The sequence below is a fragment of the Ostrea edulis genome, chromosome 2 (assembly GCF_947568905.1).
Source record: "Ostrea edulis chromosome 2, xbOstEdul1.1, whole genome shotgun sequence".
Classification (NCBI taxonomy): Eukaryota; Metazoa; Mollusca; class Bivalvia; order Ostreida; family Ostreidae; genus Ostrea; species Ostrea edulis.
The window spans coordinates 53,252,789-53,273,133 of NC_079165.1; the positions used below are offsets into that span (position 1 = coordinate 53,252,789).

The window sequence follows — 20,345 nt, forward strand, 5'->3', positions numbered from 1 at the left end:
TTAGTTTTTCTTACACATGTGCGGTTCTAGAGAAGATTTTTGAAAATTGATCAATTTTGGGCAGTTTTTGTCCCGCCCTTAAAGCCCCAGGGGTGCTAGAGTCCTGATATTTAAAATTTATGTCCCCCTTGTCCTAAAGATGCTTCATACCAAATTTGAAAAGAATTGGACTGGTAGTTATCAAGAAGAAGTTAAAATTGTTAATGCACGACGGACGACAACCAATTGCAAACTGGCATGTAAAATTGAACTTTCCTGGCCAAGTGGTTCTTGAGAAGAAGATTTTTAAAGATTCTCACGATAAATTTGTATGTAAAACTTTGATCCCCTATTGTGGCCCCATCCTACCCCTAGGGGTCATGATTTTAAGAAACTTGAATCTGCACTATGTCAGGAAACTTTCAAGTAAATTTGTACTTCCTGGCCCAGTGGTTCTTGAGAAAAAGAGCTATGATTTGAACAAACTTGGATCTGCACTATGTCAGGAAGCTTTCATGCAAATGTAAACCTCTTTGGTCCAATGGTTCTTGAGAAGAAAATTATTAAAGATTTTCCCTATATATTTGTATGTAAAACTTTGATCCTCTATTGTGGCCCCAACATACCCCGGGGGTCATGATTTTAACAAATTTGAAACTGCACTATGTCAGGAAGCCTTCATATAAATGTCAGCTCTTCTGACCCAGTGGTTCTTGAGAAGATTTTTAAAATGACCCCCACCCTAGTTTTGCATTTTAGATCCCTTTGGGGGCATGGCCGTTCATTTGAATAAACTTGAAAGCCCTTCACTCAAGGATACTTTTTGCCAAGTTTGGTTGAAATTGGCCCAGTGGTTTTGGAGAAGAAGTCGAAAATGTGAAAAGTTTACAGACAGACAGACGATGGACCACAGGCGATTAGAAAAGCTCACTTGAGCTTATAGCTCAAGGTGAACTAACAAGATGTGTTTGAGAAGACCGATGCCCTGTATTGCCAAACTTGGTCATGAGGTAATATTTTTTATACAAATAGAAAGGTCTTGTCACAAGGAATACATATGTGAAATATGAAAGACCTATCACCATCAATTCAAAAGTTATTGCCAAGGTTAAAGTTTTTGCGGACAAACAGATAGACCAAAAACTATATGCTCAGAAATCTCCAATTCTGGGGCAGAACAACTACTTAGACACTAAATTTGTGTGCTTTTACAATGATTCATCTTTGCAGTAAATTACAATGTTGTAATGCACCTTGCATAACCCTTCGTCTGTGTTCCTGGAGTCTGATGCGGCGTTCATGTTGGAGCTTCTGCATCATAGTCTGAGGAGCCTCATATCCTGGGGCAGTGGAGTAATAGTTTTCTACAAAATCACAACCAATCAATACTGAATTGATATCCTCTTCATTCATTTATTCCACTATGGCTACATGTATTCATATATGGAAATTTTTGTCAGTGCACTCTTATGATAAAATCACTTGTAAAATCATGACATTTTGAATTGCTTTATCAATTCAAATCTAAGTACATGTACTTTTATTGATGTTAATATTTCACCAAAAACTTCCATAAAGATACATATACATACATTTGTATAAATCACATGATTCTGATGAAATACAATCTAGTCTGAATATGTAAAACTTTGTATAAATCACATGATTCTGATGAAATACAATCTAGTCTGAATATGTAAAACTTTGCTAAACAAAGCAAAAGAACTTATATCATGCACAGATGTTTGGGATAGGCAGAGCACAATACATTACCTGAGAATGGACCACCAGTAGGAGCAAAAGGGTCAACAGGGGCATCTGACGCCACTGAGGGGCTCTCTGGAATGGAGGTCGGCAGGATGGTTTCAGTGGTAGACAGGCGATTGGTTTCCTGAATAGTTTGAAGTCCAAAGGTTCCAAGCCTATTCAAAATTATAACATGACCATTTATTTATCACTCAAAAGCGAAATTAATATGAAAGAAACAGAAGTGACATTGCACATGGAGACAAAAGAGAACCATAAACAAGAGTCCCATGGGCCACATCGCTCACCTTGACCCATATTTAATGATTTTTCTTATATAATCGCATGTAAAACTATTGAGGCCCCAACCTACCTCGAGGGACATGATTTTTACAAACTTGAATCTGCACTATGTCAGGAGGCTTTCATGCAAATGTAAACCTCTTTGGTCCAATGCAGAGCTGCCAACATTATGAAATGGAAAATAGTAAGGCGACGCCCCCTGCCACTGGAGATCTTTATGAATAAAGATATAACCTGAGCAATTTTAGACTATTTCAAATCCAAATTTAATGAATTTAGACATACTAATTGTTATGCATTTTACAACTGCAGAAGGTCAAATACATCTTTTATTGATTTTATTTTCTTGGGTATAAAACCTTGTTACTTTAGTATACTATATAATTTTACAGTTACTGTTTTAGTTATATCGCAAGTTTTTTAATGTCATTTTCTCCGCCGTGAAAAATGTTGAAGTTTGTCAAACAGATTGTACACTTATCATACAGACTCTCCCTTTCTGACTTTGAAACGAATAGATGTTTACAGTGTATTTGCATGTTGTTCTTTGAATTACTGGCTCTATTAGGTTTTCTTCTTTGGGGGAGTTTTGTTGTTATTTCCATCAACACATGCCTTACGCTTAGTAGCAGCTTCCATATTGCTTATTTCAAAGCATTAAAATGATTGAGATTTTGTATATATATAGACTATGCAAACAAACGTAGCAACGACTATGGCTTGTTTCTTATAAAAGTAAAAACCAATGACGGACAGCTCTAAAACTTTCGAAATGTCAAATAAGCAAAAATTGGAAGATATATGGTGAAATCGTAAGGTGTATTTTCGGCCCTAAAATCGTAAGCCTTACGCCAAAATCGTGCCAATGGTTTTTAAAAAAAGATTTTCTCTATATATTTGTATGTAAAACTTTGATCCCCTATTGTAGCCCCACCCTTCCCCAGGGGAACATGATTTTAACAAACTTGAATCTGCACTATGTCAGGAAGCTTTCATGTAAATGTAAACTTGTCTGCCCCAGTGATTCTTCACAAGAAGATTTTTAATGATTTTCTCATTTGTATGTAAAATTTTGATAACCTATTGTCGTCCCATCCTACACCCCGGGGGCCATGCTTTTAACAAACTTGAATATGTCAGGAAGCTTTCATGTAAATTTTAGCTCTTCTGGCTCGGTGGTTCTTGAGAAGATTTTTGAATGACCCCACCCAATTTTTGCATTTTTGTGATTATCTCCCCTTTGAAGGAGGCATGGCCCTTTATTAGAACAGACATGAAAGCTCTTAACTCAAGGATGCTTTTTGCCAAGTTTGATTGAAATTGACCCAGTGCAAGCTGTCCAGCACTTGTTGACAACAAGAGGCCCACAGGCCTTATCGGTCACTTGAGTAATAGTGAAAAATTATCCCTACTCCCAAGGGCTATGCAATCTAGAAAAAAATTACTGTTCTGAATATCTAAGCTAAATTTTAACATTCAGCAAAAGTATAAAACAAGATGTGTTCTTACAACCTCAATGCCCTCACAAGTGCATACACTGATGAAAGGCTTCACATAATATAATAGGTGTAATAACATTAAAAGATATGACTAATTTGGACCCATCCTAGAGTCAAAACCTTGGGTTGTGAAATTCATAATTTTTTTTTCATATCTTTTTCTGCTATTCCTTAGTGTGCATTTAGATTTTATACAGTATCAGCAAACTTACACAAACACTATATACTAAATTTGGACCCACCCTGGGGTCAAAACCCCTACCCCGGGGATCATGAAATTTACAATTTTGGTAGAAGCCTTCCTGCTTTACATCTTAATGCATTTAGTTTTTCTTAAACATGTGTGGTTCTAGAGAAGATTTTTGAAAATTGGTCAATTTTGGGCAGTTTTTGCCCTACCTCTAAGGTCCCAGGGGTGCAAGAATCCTGAAATTTACAGTTTATGTTCCCCTTGTCCCAAAGATGCTTCATACCAAATTTGAAACGAATTGTTATAGTAGTAATAACAAGAAGTTAAAAATGTATATTGTTCACACATTTAATAACTGACCATTTTGGCCCCACCCTGATACCAAAACCCCCTACCCCTGGGATCATCAAATTTACAATTTTGGTAAAGGATTACCTCTTCTTTCTAAATATCCATTTAGTTTCAATTTAGTATCAATATTTCCGGATTTTCGTAACTCTTACTTGTACGAGTTGTCGTTCATGCGGGACGGTATGTTTGGTTTAAGCATGTGTTATATACAATTGTACTATGGATAACTACGATTAGCCAGTTAACCGATTACTCGGCTGAAAAAATGCTAACTGATTAGAAAATTTGTAACCGATTGGCCGGGTTATTTGTAGAAGAGAAATTCTGTCGTGCCTGTATTACATGTATATGTATATATGTTTAAAAAAAAAAAAAAAGAGGGGTGTGTGTGTGTGTGTGTCGTAATATTAAAAAGTCTAGATGATGTTTTTATTAAATATATTCACTTTTTAAATGACTGATCAGATTTGATCATCTTCAAAGTAAAATTTCATGCAATACCAATAATTACAGTCCATTTTGTAGGTAAAACCTTTTTTTCCAGTCAGGCTCTATAATGCTTGCGTAAACTAAACTACCAAGCAGTACTAGTATCACAATGATAAATTCGACGCTGCCAGCATAATTTCCACATGGATTTTATAATAAGTTCAGTGATTCGTACCATTATCATGATAATGAGGACAAGTAACATAATGTACATATCTGGTCAGAGAAAGATTCATTATTATACAACGTTAGAGGATGAAAATAAAAATGGAGGGGGGGTATGCCTAAAAATCATGGAGGTCAGACTAAATCATATTTCTGGGTGACTTCCCCAATGTTTCACACATAGTAATACTTAAATGAAAAAGAGATGAAATGTACGACGGACTCACATGTTCTGAGTAACTTAATTTAGTGCCGTCCGAACTGATTTTTGCCACCTTAGCAATTCTTGTAAACAAACTTCGAAGACAATAGAATTATTTCTTTAACATAAACTTCAAGCCAAATATTGTAATTATATAATAAATGATTATATGATGCACCGTTCTGGCGTGGCGTCAGGGGTCGAAATTAGCGAGAAATACTCGCAAAATGCGAGTACATTTGAAAAATAGCGAGTAAAAATAATGGACACTCGAAAATCTTAGCGAGTGGTGATTTACAAACTACGATCGTATCGTATCCGTTCTATACGGTGATGCGCTATTCGTTTTTCTCAAACTTGCACTCTGAATCATACAAACGCTTACATGAACGACCGATTTCAATAACCGTTTTTATCCGGATTTTTCTTTTATGATTTTTTAAGAAACTCGGAGTCAAACAAATGCTTTAGAGATTGGACATCGCATATCGACATGTGCCACAAGTCCTGTTCACCTATAGGGGTGATTAAATTGAATAATTCCAAGTATGATGTTTTTGTTATTCATTTATCTACAAAAAAATATCGGAATCTATGTTTTACCAAGTCTTCTGGTAGTTATTTTTATCAGAATCATGAGAATGTCATTGTCATATTGAGGTCGGGTTGTAGTGACAACACGGGTGCATTTCTCACCGCGTAGACGATTATCAAAAAAGTCATAGGACTCGTGATCGTGCTGCTTATAAAACCATGAATCCTGTATTCGCTTTAAAAAATCACTAGTGACAACCCTGATGTGGCATGAAATTGGAAGACTGGATCTAGAACTGCGGTAAACAAGTCGTGGATTAGACTGTTAGAGGTGCGATAATCAAGAGACCTAGACATTGCACCATATGACTTACGTAACTTAGTGTCTTGTCCAAACGCTGCCTGTTGACCCACTAGGCTCAGTAATGATGGGGAAAATCACTGATTGAAAATATATATATATAAAAAGAGCACTGCTTCATTATTTTCATTTTAGCTTGTAGGTTTTCATTTTAGCCTGTGGATTTTTTACCCACAGGCTAAAATTAGCCTGTGGTAGAAAAAGTTAATTTCGACCCCTGGGCGTTACAAAAACTGAACATTTTGAATTTCTAAAAATATTCTTGCTTTCATATGGTTTTTGTTCACGTCTTCACTTATCGAAACACTCGTCATACTGTTTTTCAGTGAATTTAAAAAAAACTGAAGCTAAAATGAAATAAAATAATACAGCAATTGGGAATTAGAGGAGAAGTCTGCCTTAATAAGATTACTAGTGGAAGACTAGAGGAGAAGTCTGCCTTAATAAGATTACTAGTGGAAGACTAGAGGAGAAGTCTGCCTTAATAAGATTACTAGTGGAAGAATATGTTATGATTTTTATTATATTTTTACAGTTTATTTTTAGTACATTATTGTAGAATTTTGACATCCGATGCAATCTTCAAGTTGAACTTGACAAACCTCAACTGTACGCAAAATAATCCTGCGCCGTAAACCGAAGATTATCCTAAGGAGTGGATCTGATTTTAGGAAATGCTTTCGATTTCAACCTGAATACAAATTCTTTATATATTTAATGTCTGATGTGTTATCTGTTAGAATGGAGCCGACCGCCGAGTCCTGCACATGTTGTGCAACTTTGAGTTTGTTGCTACTTTTAATTAAATGACTTACTCGAGGAAATATTTGTATTTGCAATTTTTGAAAATCTGTGATGCATTCAAAGGCAGTGTTAGGAGATAATGGCTAGGCTGTAATGTATTAATAAGCGAATCCATACCATAAAATGTAATTGTTTGTATTTGGGTGCTTTGTATACTCTTTACCGGAAGTTCACATATACCGTCCCACACAAACGATAACTCCTACATGCAAACATTACGAAAAGAGGCAATACTAAAGAAGATGTTATTTAAGTGTTTTACACATGAACACAATATACCAAGTTTGGCCCCACCCTGGGGTCAGAACCCCTACTGAATCAGTGCTCCAAGTCGCATCTGCTATCAGGTCGCAAAATGGCGACCTAAAAATATTTCTGGTCGCCATTTTCAAAATTTCTACTCGCCATAGTAAAAGATTTTGTAAATAAGACTTATAAGGTTTTTTTAAAATATGAATATCTTTCAAGTAAAAAATCAACACCCATGTATGCATTTTGTTTGTTTTATTTTTAAACTAATAGAAATGTACTGTGAAACATGCTGGATGTTAACAAGTCAAGTATTTACTCTGGCAAAAGTTGTATTGCATTGGGCCACCCTGTATATTTTACAGTACGTTTCTGGGGAAGAAAACCCAGCGTTCCACACAAGGATTTGCTTTAAAGTTCTCAATAAGTGGGCCTTTACTGCTTATCATGTTATGCGAATAAGAGCTCCTAGTTTTTTTGTTGGATCTTTTGCTGAACAATTAGTACCAGCATCAATAAGAACACTACATCCCGAGTTTGATTGTCTTTGAAAATTAACAGCAACAGTTGCCCCGCTGGACTTACTGCTAATAATGCAGTCACGGACAACGACATGTCTCTTACTGTTACCGTGAATAGTCACATTTCCACGATTGAAAGATGTACACTCGGTCGTGGCGAAATAGGACAATGAATGTCCAGAAATGGTGGACGTTGCTGGTTAATTGGCCTCACAAATTCTGCAAAACATTTTGCCATCACGAAAATTCCCTCCGCCATTTCAGGACTGGGGTTCTTCCTTTACTTTTGCATTTCTCTTTAGACACTGCTACATCATTTTTTGATGTAGAACTTTCTCCATGTGATTCTTGAATTTCTTTGTTACATGTACTAGGATGAGGCTTCTGCTTTTTACTATTGATAAATCGAAAGTGCTCTAAACCTCGTTTTTCCGCCATCTTGATTGTTTTGACCGAAACTGAAAAATATTTATTCAGACTTCCGATCCCGATTCTAAAATTTTACTTGTTGCCCAAATTTTCTTCACTCGCGAAAATGCGACTTAATTATAATCTCTAGTTGCAAAATTGATTTTCTGGTCGCAAATGCGACCGTTTTACTCGCAACTTGGAGCACTGTGAATGTTCATGAAATTTACAACTTTGGTAGAGGCCTTCCTTCTCTCCATCACCACACGTTTAGTTTTTCCTACACGTGTGCGGTTCTTGAGAATTTTTGCCCCGCTCCTAAGGCCCCAGGGGTGCAGGAATCCTAAAATTTACAATTTATGTCTCCCTTGTTCCAAAGATGCTTCATACCAAATTTGAAAAGAATTGGAATGATAGTTATAAAGAAGTTAAAAATGTCTATTGTTCACATATTTAATAACTGACCATTTTGGCCCCACCCTGATACCAAAACCCCTACCCCTGGGATCATCAAATTTACAATTTTGGTAAAGGACTAGTATCAACAGCACTAAAGAAGATGTTATTTAACTGTTTTACACATAAACACTATATACCAAGTTTGGCCCCCACCCTGGGGTCAAAACCCCTACCCCGTGGATCATGAAATTAAAAATTTTGGTAGAAGCCTTCCTGCTCTACATCACTATGCATTTAGTTTTTCTTACACGTGTGCGATTGTAGAGAAGAAGATTTTTGAAAATTGGTCAATTTTGGACAGTTTTTGCCCCGCCCCTAGGGGTGCTGGAGTCCTGAAATTGACAATTTATGTCCACCTTGTCCCAAAGGTGCTTCATGCCAAATATGAACAGAATTAGACTGGTAGTTATCAAGAAGAAGTTAAAAATGTTAAAAAATTGTTAACACACGACGCATGTCTCACAATTACGGACGACAAACCAATTGCAATAGGTCACCTGAGTTGGGGGTAAACATATGTTTACAAACCACAACACGGCAAAAATTTTCATTCATTGATCAATCGCAAATGAGGTTAACCTATGAAAAATGAAGATTTAACCATTTTTTACTCAATAATATGACAAATTACATGGTTATTCATTTATATCAATAAGCATTTTAAAATAAATGATGTTTTAAAGCCCGATTTCAAGGAACAGACTTTTCAACCCTCCAATCAAATGGAATTGTAATTAAGAGCAATTAATTAATTAACACTGGTATAAAAGTAATAATCAATTACTAATGAATTCTACTTTGTATTTAAAAAAATCTCATTAGTAAAATTGAAAAGCTTTTTAAAATATACGAGTTGAAAATGTAGGTGGGAATCCAAAGTTGAAGGACACAACACATGTTTCTAAACTTTTTCATTTTTTCAGCAAAATTAATTCTTTTCATGTCTAAAACTACTTTAAATGTGTTTTAAATGAAATATTTTGCGTAGTTTTCAAATTTGAAAGCGATGAAATTCAAATCTAATTATCTTGCGATATGCATATTTACTTTTGCTATTTTACGCGCCATTATGTGCGACGTCATATGCGCCCTCGGGTTAAAAAACATCTGTTAGCCATTTCATAGATTAGATTTAATCGACAAAAAACCAATTATCACATTGACGGCTTGTAAATAATATATAGCATTAAGATGTTTTGTGCCATGCTTGGGTGTACTATTTTTCAATTTTTCGAAGGAAGGTACGAGAAAAAAGATGTGGATAATTTTTTGTTGGAGCAAGAATTTTACCTTTAAAAACACACACAGTCACCTTTTCAAAAACCGCTTGGACAGAGACCCTGATAAACTGCGATAAAATGGATATATCGAAGCTTATAAGCACTACATAATTCTGTTCTGGTCTTCAAATTCAATACACACTTGGATCAACTGACCTTCACCTTGTCAGTAACAACATACCCGGTATAATGTGCTTCCAGTTTCTACCAAATGGTAGATTTACAAACATTTTAAAGATACAAAATAATTAAACTTTTTATTATATAAGTAAGAGTATATTGTATTTCCTAACTTTAAATTGAATTATAAAATTATTTCCTCAATGAACTCGTAACATCTTTCAAGAGAAAAAGTAAGGTCAAGTACAAAGGAAATTTCAAGGTAAAAAAATATTGATGCAGTTGAATCGATGTCACCAATATATATCAGCATATAAAATTTGATAAAATATCTTTAATAGTTTCTTTGAAACTGAGCTAAACGCAAAGTGTGACGGACATTCTTTGCCCTGGCCATATTCATGGCGGGGCATAAAAACAGGGTAAATTGCTGAGAAAGTAACTGAATGATTGTTGTATGAAAGTCTGCAGCAATACATCTGTGATGTATCTTACATAGAATCTGGGGTGGTGGGTGGGGTGGTGTTCCAAACACTTCGGCCCTTCCCAGATCCCACAGGAGCCGCTCTTGCTTTGGTCCCAATGGCACCTGTAAAATAATACTGTAATATAACACCTGTAATATACCAAGGAAGAATTGTTTTAGCACACTAAAACTGATGTCTCCCCTTCCATACTTTTAAAAATATTTTTTAAGGGGTCATCTTTAAAGTGGAAAATTAAGACTTAATGGTACATAACATTCACCTCTAGGCATATGAGCTTCAAACAAGGAACACTGTTGTGAACATATGATAGTAAATTAAACTTGCCAACATACCAATATCAAAGGCCTATGTCAAAAGACGTAAAAAAAAAATTCATATGAAATAGAATCTTGACAGGGATAATTCAATTAGTGAAGAACAACTGTACATGAAAGGAATAAGCATCTAAATTCTTAAAAATGTAAGAGTTATGATTTAACAATTTTAAATAACTCCCAGTTTTCTGTCATTCACTTCAAGAATCTTGGAAATCCATAAAACGTCTGAAAATTCCACATTGAGTGTGCAGGAAACTTTCCTGAAAGTTTCGATGAAAAATACAATTTTTTTTGAAGGGGGCATAATAATAATAATAATGATAATAGAGGATAAGAAACCTTGCACTGGGGTTTTGTGTCTTGATGATTAAAATTATATATAATCCGACTATGAATAAACTCTTTAATTTGTTTTGACGTGACAATGAGAGAGTAATTTTTATACATAATTTAGAGATCTACAGACTATTAGATTTCTCGAGTTTGTTATTTGTGTAAAGTTACTCTAAAACATCGTTTTACTCATTATTTAGAATTTTTGCTTTGGGTAAAGAGACTTAATATTGTGCTCTGTTTAGTTTGCGATAGTAAAGCTTCATCGGAACTTGGTTTTGTATGCCTATCTAAGCATGATTAAAGATTAAATGATGTTGGAGGCACAATAAGGGATCAAAGTTACATTTGCAATTATATAAAGAAAATCTTTAAAAATCTTCTTCTCAAGAATCACTGGACCAGAAGAGTGGAGATTTACCTGAAAGCTTTCTGATATAGAGAGGTTTAAATTTGTTCAGATCACGACCCCTTAGGGTAGGGTGGGGCCAACGTAGGGGATCAAAGTTTTACATGCAGATATATATAGAAGAATCTTCTTCAGAACGACTGGGCCAATTTCAATCAAACTTGGAACAAATCATCTTGGGTGAAGGGGATTCAAGTTTGTTCAAATGTAGGGTCATGCCCCTTTCAAAGGGGAGATAATCACAAAAATGAAAAAAAAATAGGGTGGGGTTACATAAAAATCTTCTCAAGAAGCACTAGGCCAGAAAATCTCAAATTTACATGGAAGCTTTCTGAAGATTCAAGTTTGTTAAAATCATGACCCCTGGGGGAATGGTGAAGCCACAAAAGAGGATCAAAATTATACATACAAATATATAATTATGGAAAAATCTTTCAAAATCTTCTTTTCGAGAATCACCAGGCCGTAAGTTGAGATTTTTAAGTGAGAGCTTCCTGATATAGAGTAGATTCAAATTTGTTCATGCTGATATATGGCCAATTCAACTTAATTGATAGATGATCATCCCCGCCCGCCCCTCAAAAATTGGCCCACCCCGAATTTTTTATTTTGCGAAACTTGCGATTTCTGGAATATTTTCATGTCCAACTCCGGTATTTACACTTTTTGTTTACATTTCCGGTATAGCAACGTGAAAAGCCACGCGAAGAAAATATATCTATATGGTTTCTTAATTTCTCGCGTTCTTACAGGCTTGAAGAAGTTAGGTATATTTCTGTTTGAAATTAAAGCTTAACCTAGAATTCGTCTGTGAAAATAGCATAGATTGATATCCACCTGGCATTAAATGATGTGCATCTGTTGAAAAAAAAAATCGTTTGTCTTTAATATTTTTTCAGAAAATAAAAATTAAAAAATAAAATCCTCCCACCTGCCCCATACTTTTTGCTGACCCTGGATGATAATCTACTAATTAAGTTGAATTGGCCTATAGGAAAATCTTCTCCATAACCACTGGGCCAATTTCAATCAAACTTGATACAAATCATCCTTAGATGAAGGGGATTCAAGTTTGTTCAAATGAAGGGCCATGCCCCCTTCAAAGGGGAGATAATCACACAAATGCAACAAGAGGTACTGTGAGCAATGCTCACCAAGAATACCCCCCGCTTACCCTAATCTCCCAAAGGGTGTTGGTAATAGGTATAAACTACCTCTTTTCTGAGTGTAAAAAACAAATGGCATGACAAACCGAACCATATTGCTACTTCGATGTCCAGTGTGCTTGACCTTTGACTTTTTGACCCAAAAATCGATAGGGAACATCTTCATCCCATGGGTAGTCCATATGTATGATATGGTGACTGTAGGTGGAAGGGATAACGCTTTAGAGCCCGGAAACCATATTGCTACTTCGATGTCCAGTGCGCGTGACCTCTGACCTTTTGACCCCAAGATTGATAGGGAACATCTTCATCCCATGGGTAGTCCATATATATGATATGGTGACGGTAGGTGGAAAGGATAATGCTTAAGAGCCCGGAAACCATTGTGTCTACAGACGGACGGACAGACAGACGGACAACCCGATTCCAGTATACCCCCCCACAACTTGTCGCGGGGGGTATAAAAATAGTGGGGTCTTTTAAAAATGTTTTGGGCAAATATGTCAGATTTGTATTAAAAGTAGGTCAAACTTCCAAGTCAAAGACTCAAGATCACACACCATTGCATATGAAAGACTTTGCCATAAAGAATGTATATACAAAATATGAAAGGCCTAGCTTAAATGTTATAAAGATTTTCCCTATACAGGTGACTCTCGATAACTCGAAGTTCAAGGGGCCTTGATAAAATTCCGAGAAATCTCGAGTTCCAAATTCGGAAATTGAAGGTCTACCGGTATGGTTAAGATTTTACAGTAACCCGAAATGTTTACCAACAAGATCATATGATATCGTTTTGACATTCCTTCATATTCGTCAGGTAGTTAATTTGATATCAAAATAGAAAACCTCAAAGTTTATGTATTTATTTGTTCTTTAATCATGCTTAGATAGGCATACAAAACCAAGTTCCGATGAAGCTTTACTATCGCAAACTAAACAGAGCACAATATTAAGTCGCTTTACCCAAAACAAAAATTCTAACAAACGATGTTTTATAGTAACTTTACACAAATAACAAACTCGAGAAATCTAACAGTCTGTAGATCTCTAAATTATGTATAAAACTTACTCTCTCGTTGTCACATCAAAACAAACAAGAAGTACTGTGAGCAATGCTCACTAAGAATACCCCCCGCTTACCCCAATCTCCCAAAGGGTGTTGTTAATAGCTATAAATTACCTCTTTGCTGAGTGTAAAAATATGGTATGCCTTTGTAGAAGAAAATGGAAGATATAGTCCGAACACAAATCCATGGTATAAACCTATAATTTTGACCTTGAGATCAAAGGTCAAGAGGTCATGAATGTACATGACACATAGTCTCATGGTGTTACACCCATGTCTTATGGTATGACTATGTCAAAACCCTTTAATCAATTTTGAGCTTGAGGTCAAAGTTCAAGGTCATATAGAAGTCATGAAGGTACCCGGCACATCGTCTCATGGCGATACACTCATGTGTCAAATATGGTATGCCTATGTCAAAGAACAAAGAAGTCAAGTCCCTGACACGAATCCATTGTAAAAACCTTTAATTTTGACCTTGAGGTCAAGGTCATATGGAGGTCATGAAGGTACATGACATATTGTCTCAAGGTGATACACTCATGTGTCAAATATGGTATGCCTATGTCAAAGAACAAAGAAGTTTAGCCTGGACACGAATCCATTGTAAAAAACCTTTAATTTTGACCTTGAGGTCAAGGGTCAAGGTCATATAGAGGTCATGAAGGTACTTGACACATCGTCTCATGGTGATCCACCTGTGTGCCAAATATGGTATGCCTATGTCAAAGAACAAAGAAGTTATGGCCCGGATACGAATCTGGAGACAGACAGACGGACGGACGGACAGACAGACAGAGTGATTCCTATATACCCCCCTGAACTTCGTTCGGGGGATATAATTATAGAGTTTATTCATAGTCGGATTATATATAATTTTAATCATCAAGACACAAAACGTGTAAACTGACCAATTAGCCAATTATATACTCAAATGTGTCACCTCCACAAAGAAGCACGGGCGATGTATCAACTACGTAAACACCTAATTACCCCTCCAGCATTCAACAAAATCCAGGCAAGGCCCAAGCGGAAATTATTACATGCCTGGGTAACGGTGGGTATACGCTACCACCACTTCGAGAGATCGAGAGTGAAAAACAATGAAATGTGTTTTACGGGACCCAACTTCACTTCGAGAGATCGAGAACTTCAAGATATCAAACATTCGAGAGATCGATAGTAAATTTGCTTTGTTATATAGAGATAATAATCAGGACCATAATTTCACTTTGAGAGACCGAGAACTTCGAGAGATTGAAGTTTGAGCCATCGAGAATCACCTGTATATCAGTATAAAACTTTGATCCCCTATTGTGGTGCCATCCTCCTACCGGGGACCATGATTTGAACAAACTTGAATCTACTCTATGTCAAAAAGCTTTAATGTAAATTTTCACTTTTCTGGCCCAGTGGTTCTTGAGAAGATTTTTAAAGATTTTTCCTATATATCAGCATGTAAAACTTTGATCTCCTATTGTGGCTCCATACTACAAAGAAGGACCATGATTTGAACAAACTGGAATCTACTCTATATCAGGAATTTTTTATGTAAATTTCAACTATTATGACCAAGTGATTCTTGAGAACAAGATCTTTAAAGATTTTTCCTGTACATCATCATGAAAAACTTTGATCCCCACCCTATCCCTGGGGGCCATGATTTGAACAAACTTGAATCTACCCTGTGTCATGAAGCTTTCATGTAAATTTCCACTTTTCTAACTCATCCCTTCACCCAAGTATGGTTTGTACTAAGTTTGATTGAAATTGGTCAAGTGGTTCTGGAGAAGATGAAATTGTGAAAAGTTTACGGACAGACAGACGACAGACAAAAGGTGATAAGAGAGCTCACACTTGAGCTTTCAGCTCAGGTGAGTTAATAAAACTAGAATGGAAATAATTTGACAACTTCTATAACTTTACCTGGTATGATTGGCTCTCCATAGCCTGGGAAAGAATTGTTGCGTCTCTGGTCCTTGTCCTTGTTTTTACTACTTTCACTGCTGCTCACAATATCGCTGTAACTGCTCGATCGTGAACTGCTTGATAAAACATCTGGACTGGGTCCATTGGGGGTTATATTTTTTCCATGTTTCTGTGCAAATTGGGCTGTCTGTTGGGCAAGTTCAGTAAGGTCATCATCTGTAAAAGAATCTTTAGAAAAAGAAATTTTCCAAAATTTCACCATTTTACCAAAAGAAAACAATTCATATTGCATCTCATGGTCTTCGTATTTTACATTAACAAAATTCAAAAACTTAGTTAAAAAATATTGTCAGTGGTAACAGTTATCACAAAAGGTCTAAATCTTAAGAATCTATTCACTAGCTTGCTCTAGGACAAAGGAATACAAGAAAAGGATGTCAGACTGCAAGAAATACATGTGTACAATTATTTAAGGAAGTTAGCTACTCAGCTTTTGAGCACAACTGTGCAGGATGCTTTAACTGTATAGATAATGGTTCAATACTTATTGTATTGATCAAAATATATCATATATTTACTACTGAAACCTATCCAGTTGAAAATTTGTATGTCAATACCAGATTTGAAAGGGTTTGGAAAGGACTACATTTTGTGGCGGAAGGAATCTTTAATCAAAAAGAACAAAATTTGCATGATTTTACAGTGTTTATTTTATCCAACATATCATCAATAATTATATCCCTAGGCATGTATTTCAGTTTTGTAATTTATGATACAAGTAATATAGACTTGAATTAATTCAAATATTGTAAATTTGGTTGATATGTATATACTGCCAATTTTCCCGATTTAGGCGGGATTCTCCCGATCTTAAGCACGATTCCCGCTTTCGCAATTGGGAAAGTAAAAACCTCCAGAAATCCCGATTTTGTAAAATGTTTCCTGATTTACGACAACAAACCCAGATTTTCAACCCAATTTAAAATCCTGCAGCGTTTCTTTGTGGCTGGCCAATTAGAAATTGGGAAAATAAGTCAGCCATTGCTGTTTACCTGTGTCACGTGATATCAGGTGATGATGTAATTTACCTGGTCTACTACTTGTGTTAGGGTGTTTAATGGACAATGAGGAGTATTTTTTATAGTACTTAATCGGGAATTTGCATATTCTTTACAAACACATGAACGACAACGATGATAGTTTGTGTCACTACCAAACATTTGGACATTCCTGATTTTTGGGATGGCTGCCAGCATCCAAGCTATGCAATAGGTATGTAAAATCATATTTTTTCATTTATATATCTGAATCTCCAGCGATGTATTAAAAAATTATAGGGGGCCAAGTATTCAAAAGACTTTGCGATATGCAATTTGCATAAATCTGTTACTTTACATGTATGTCTTTAGTCAGTTAAGATTTTAAATGTTGAATTTGATATTAGCAAGTAGTCTAAATTTACAATAAAAATATATGTTGATGAATATTTTTTGGTGGCAATTATTTCAGATGTCATGCATGCAGAGGTTTTGTTCGAGTACTTTGTGGTACAGCAGAACACTCCTTTTCTGGTTGAATATTGTTCCACCAGACTCTGCAAGGCCATGCATGTGTACAGAGAGCAACATTGCCTCTGTAATTGTAACTATATATATATATATATATTTATATAGATCCATATATATGGATTTTATACTGTTGATTGAAGTGAAATATATGTCCATGTACATGTATTAAGTTTTTAATGTATAAAATGCCATGCATGTAGAATGTACTTGTTAACAGTTATTTCTTAATGGAAAAGGGGTGGATTGACTTTGGCTTTGTAAAAAACTTTGTCTGCTTCGATTGAGTGCAAGAAACGGAAGAGGAACTCGGTAACGGAGATAAGTAATACCTCGGGTGTTTTGACTATACGTCATGAAGCATTGCCCTATGGGCAGCCAAGGTTAGGTCATACTATAAATGCTTAGACTTCACAAAAACACCACACCCACTGAGTATTTAAACTTCGGTCAGAATATTCAAATAATCCCAATTGTAGAGCTTTTTGTTTTTGATTTTTTAAAACTCTGTGAGAGAATTACCATTTTATGAAAATGAAAAATAAATTTTGTCCCTGAAACGTTCTACTTCACCATTTTTCTGTGCGTTCACCGTGCGCTCTCCATGCGTTCACCGTTCACTCTCCGTGCGCTCTTCGTTTATAGTTTTTCGCTCACTGTTCACAAAGCGTTCACCAATCACTGTCATTCGGAACACCAAAGTCAAAGGATCAATTTTCATAGCAAGGCAAAAATGAAAAAGGACCGTGTGCAGAAGAGTGAAAGTAAACTTTCTTATTATATCAGAAATTTAATTTATAAAGTACAAATATCAGGATTATCAACTGCGAAAATTCAAGGAAAACTGCAGATCACACATCAACATCAAAGAATAAAATAAATCATTGTTATTATCATTACAAAACACAAGTATTGTTTGGTTAAAAAGTGGGGGAAGTTCTGAATGATAGAGGAATACAAAAGCCTTTAGTTATGAATTTAACCCTTATACATGTACATGTAGCGAAGAACGAGCAACGAGTGCTGGTATGTGTACGAAAATGAGGCAGTTTTGGTTAATAAATACCCCCCCCCCCCCCCTCGGCGAATTATCATTTTTTTTAACATTTTCAAGTTGGGGCAAAAGCACAATTAATCATGTTTTATTTTGTCTCACTTGACAAGAATTCTATATAAGTTTATTATTTTTCTTAAGCCCCACCCCCCCCTCTCTTACTTAAAAAAAAACAACCCAATGCTACACTGTACATTTCAATGCACATTTGTACCCCAATGTCAGATTGATTTGACAAATATTTCTGATTATTTCACGCCTATATTTATGAGACATTGTAAATAATAGCATTTACTCCTTTCCCCAAATTTGAAGCTTTTGAATCATTTGTCTCTAATATAAAGATACATTTCTGGCCCACATGATAAACGTATAGTACAGTACAATAAACAGTTTAATTTGCATCTAAAATATACAAATATTGCACAATCTAAACATAAATTCATGGTCACACTATTTATTTTGCACGTACGTACATTAATTCTGGGAATATTTTCTCAGGTCAATATACTATACATGTATTGATACAGTAAAGTGAATTACGCAAAATCCACGTGGGAATAAACCTTTCATACTATTTAGAAGCGTTCAGGAGTCAACATGAGGTACCTGGTTCATGTATACATGTATCTGTAATACTGTAAACAATGTACATATGAAATTTTCTTTTGTTTGTGCATGATTGCTACATGCATTGATGTGAAATTTACGATCATTTTCGTGAGAAATATACATCCAGTACTTGCACAAAAAATGAACAAACATGTATTCATATATACATATTCTCTACCTGATTATAAAGCAAGTACAATCCAAGGGGAAAATCAGTAATTTACCGAATGAATAGACCATTTTGCGTTCACCGTGTGCTCACCGTTCACTGTTTGCTCTGCGAGTGTTCACTCTGCGTGTGTTCACCGTTCATGTGGGAAAGTAGAACGTTTCAGGGATTGTATGTACCCACAATGTTGGTTTCGCCTGAGTTTTGTTCTGTTAATTGTTATCGCATCAAATCAAAAAGTGTGCATGGCTAGATCAAAGCAGTATACTTTGTAATATTACGAGCTTAGATGATTTTGTCCTCCCGATATTGGCTTGGATCATACATGCCAACTTTCCCGATTTGTGTGGGATTTTCCCGATTTGAAGAAGTTGAAAAGGCAAATCCCGATATCCTGATTGGGATTGCAAAAATATCCCGAAATCCCTATTTTCTAAAAATATCTCCCATTTTACGACAACACCCCCCCCCTTTCCAACCGGAATTTGAAATCCCGCATCATTTCTGAACTGACCAATCAGAAATCGGGACAATAGTCAGCCATTGCTGTTTACCTGTGTCGCATGGTATCGGGGTGGTGTAATTTACCTGGTCTGCCTGTGTCGGGGTGCTTATTGGACAGTGCGAAGCATGTTTTGATAGTAATTAATCGGGAAGACGGATTTCAAATTGACATATCCTTTACACAAACGTGAATGACAATGATGATAGTGTCACCACCAAACAATCGGACATTCCCAATTTTTGCCTCTCGCTGACAGCATCGATCCAAAATATGCAATAAGGTAAGTCAAATATATATATTTTTTCCAACTATAATAATATAGGCTATCTGAATCTATCTGTCTATAGCGATGTATTATATAGTGTAGTATTCAATAGACTTTGTGATGCGTAATTCGCACAAGTCTGTACTGAATTTTATATTAGCAAGTAGCCTTAATTTACAAGTAAAAACGTATATTTTGATGTGTTTTTCATGGTAATTATTTCAGATGTCATGGGTGCAAAGGTTTTGTTCGCAAACTTCATAGCAGGGCAGATCACTCCTTTTCTGGTTGCAATGCAGGTTGTTCCACCAAACTCTGCAAGCCCATGTTTACAGACAAGCAAGATTGCCTTTGTAGTCGTACCTAAATGCATGTGCTTTAATTTAAATTTTGATATATAGACCAGCCAATGTTTATATGGTGTAAAAGGATGCAAGTTTAAGTATTATTTGATAATATGTATGTGACTTGTTGGAGAGGATTTTTTGCTGAATAGATGATTTTAATAAAATATTTATGTATATCTTTCAAAGTGGTTTTTCTTTTTATAGTTTTGTTAAAGTTAATGGTCAGACACACTTGATGTTGTGTGTTAATATATGATACTTGTACAATGATTAGATTGATATTTTATTTGAAAGGACAAATATTTATTTTCATGGTAAAATGTCCTGAATTTTGAGCTTTGAAAAAAGGTCGTCACACGCAAAATCCCCTATGGGGATTTTTAAAAGTTGGCATGTATGTTGGATGATTATAGAATATGAAATATAAACTGTAGCAGATAGAATGTTTGTGAACTAA

General features: G+C 35.6%; 1 protein-coding gene across 6 annotated transcripts in view; it reads right to left on the minus strand.

The window, feature by feature from the left end:
* The window catches only part of LOC125682081 (transmembrane protein 131-like), a 212,392-nt gene that overhangs the window by 27,902 nt on the left and 164,145 nt on the right, over nt 1-20,345 (minus strand). For 3 of the 6 annotated variants that reach the window (XM_048922470.2, XM_048922474.2, XM_048922472.2), the window contains 4 exons: nt 15,369-15,599; nt 10,156-10,249; nt 1,753-1,901; nt 1,233-1,343 (listed from right to left, as the gene is read on the minus strand). In XM_048922470.2, coding sequence (XP_048778427.1) covers nt 1,233-1,343; nt 1,753-1,901; nt 10,156-10,249; nt 15,369-15,599 — 585 coding nt within the window. The remainder of the gene's footprint in view (nt 1-1,232; nt 1,344-1,752; nt 1,902-10,155; nt 10,250-15,368; nt 15,600-20,345) is intronic. The other 3 variants (XM_048922475.2, XM_048922473.2, XM_048922471.2) reach the window with 1 other exon arrangement.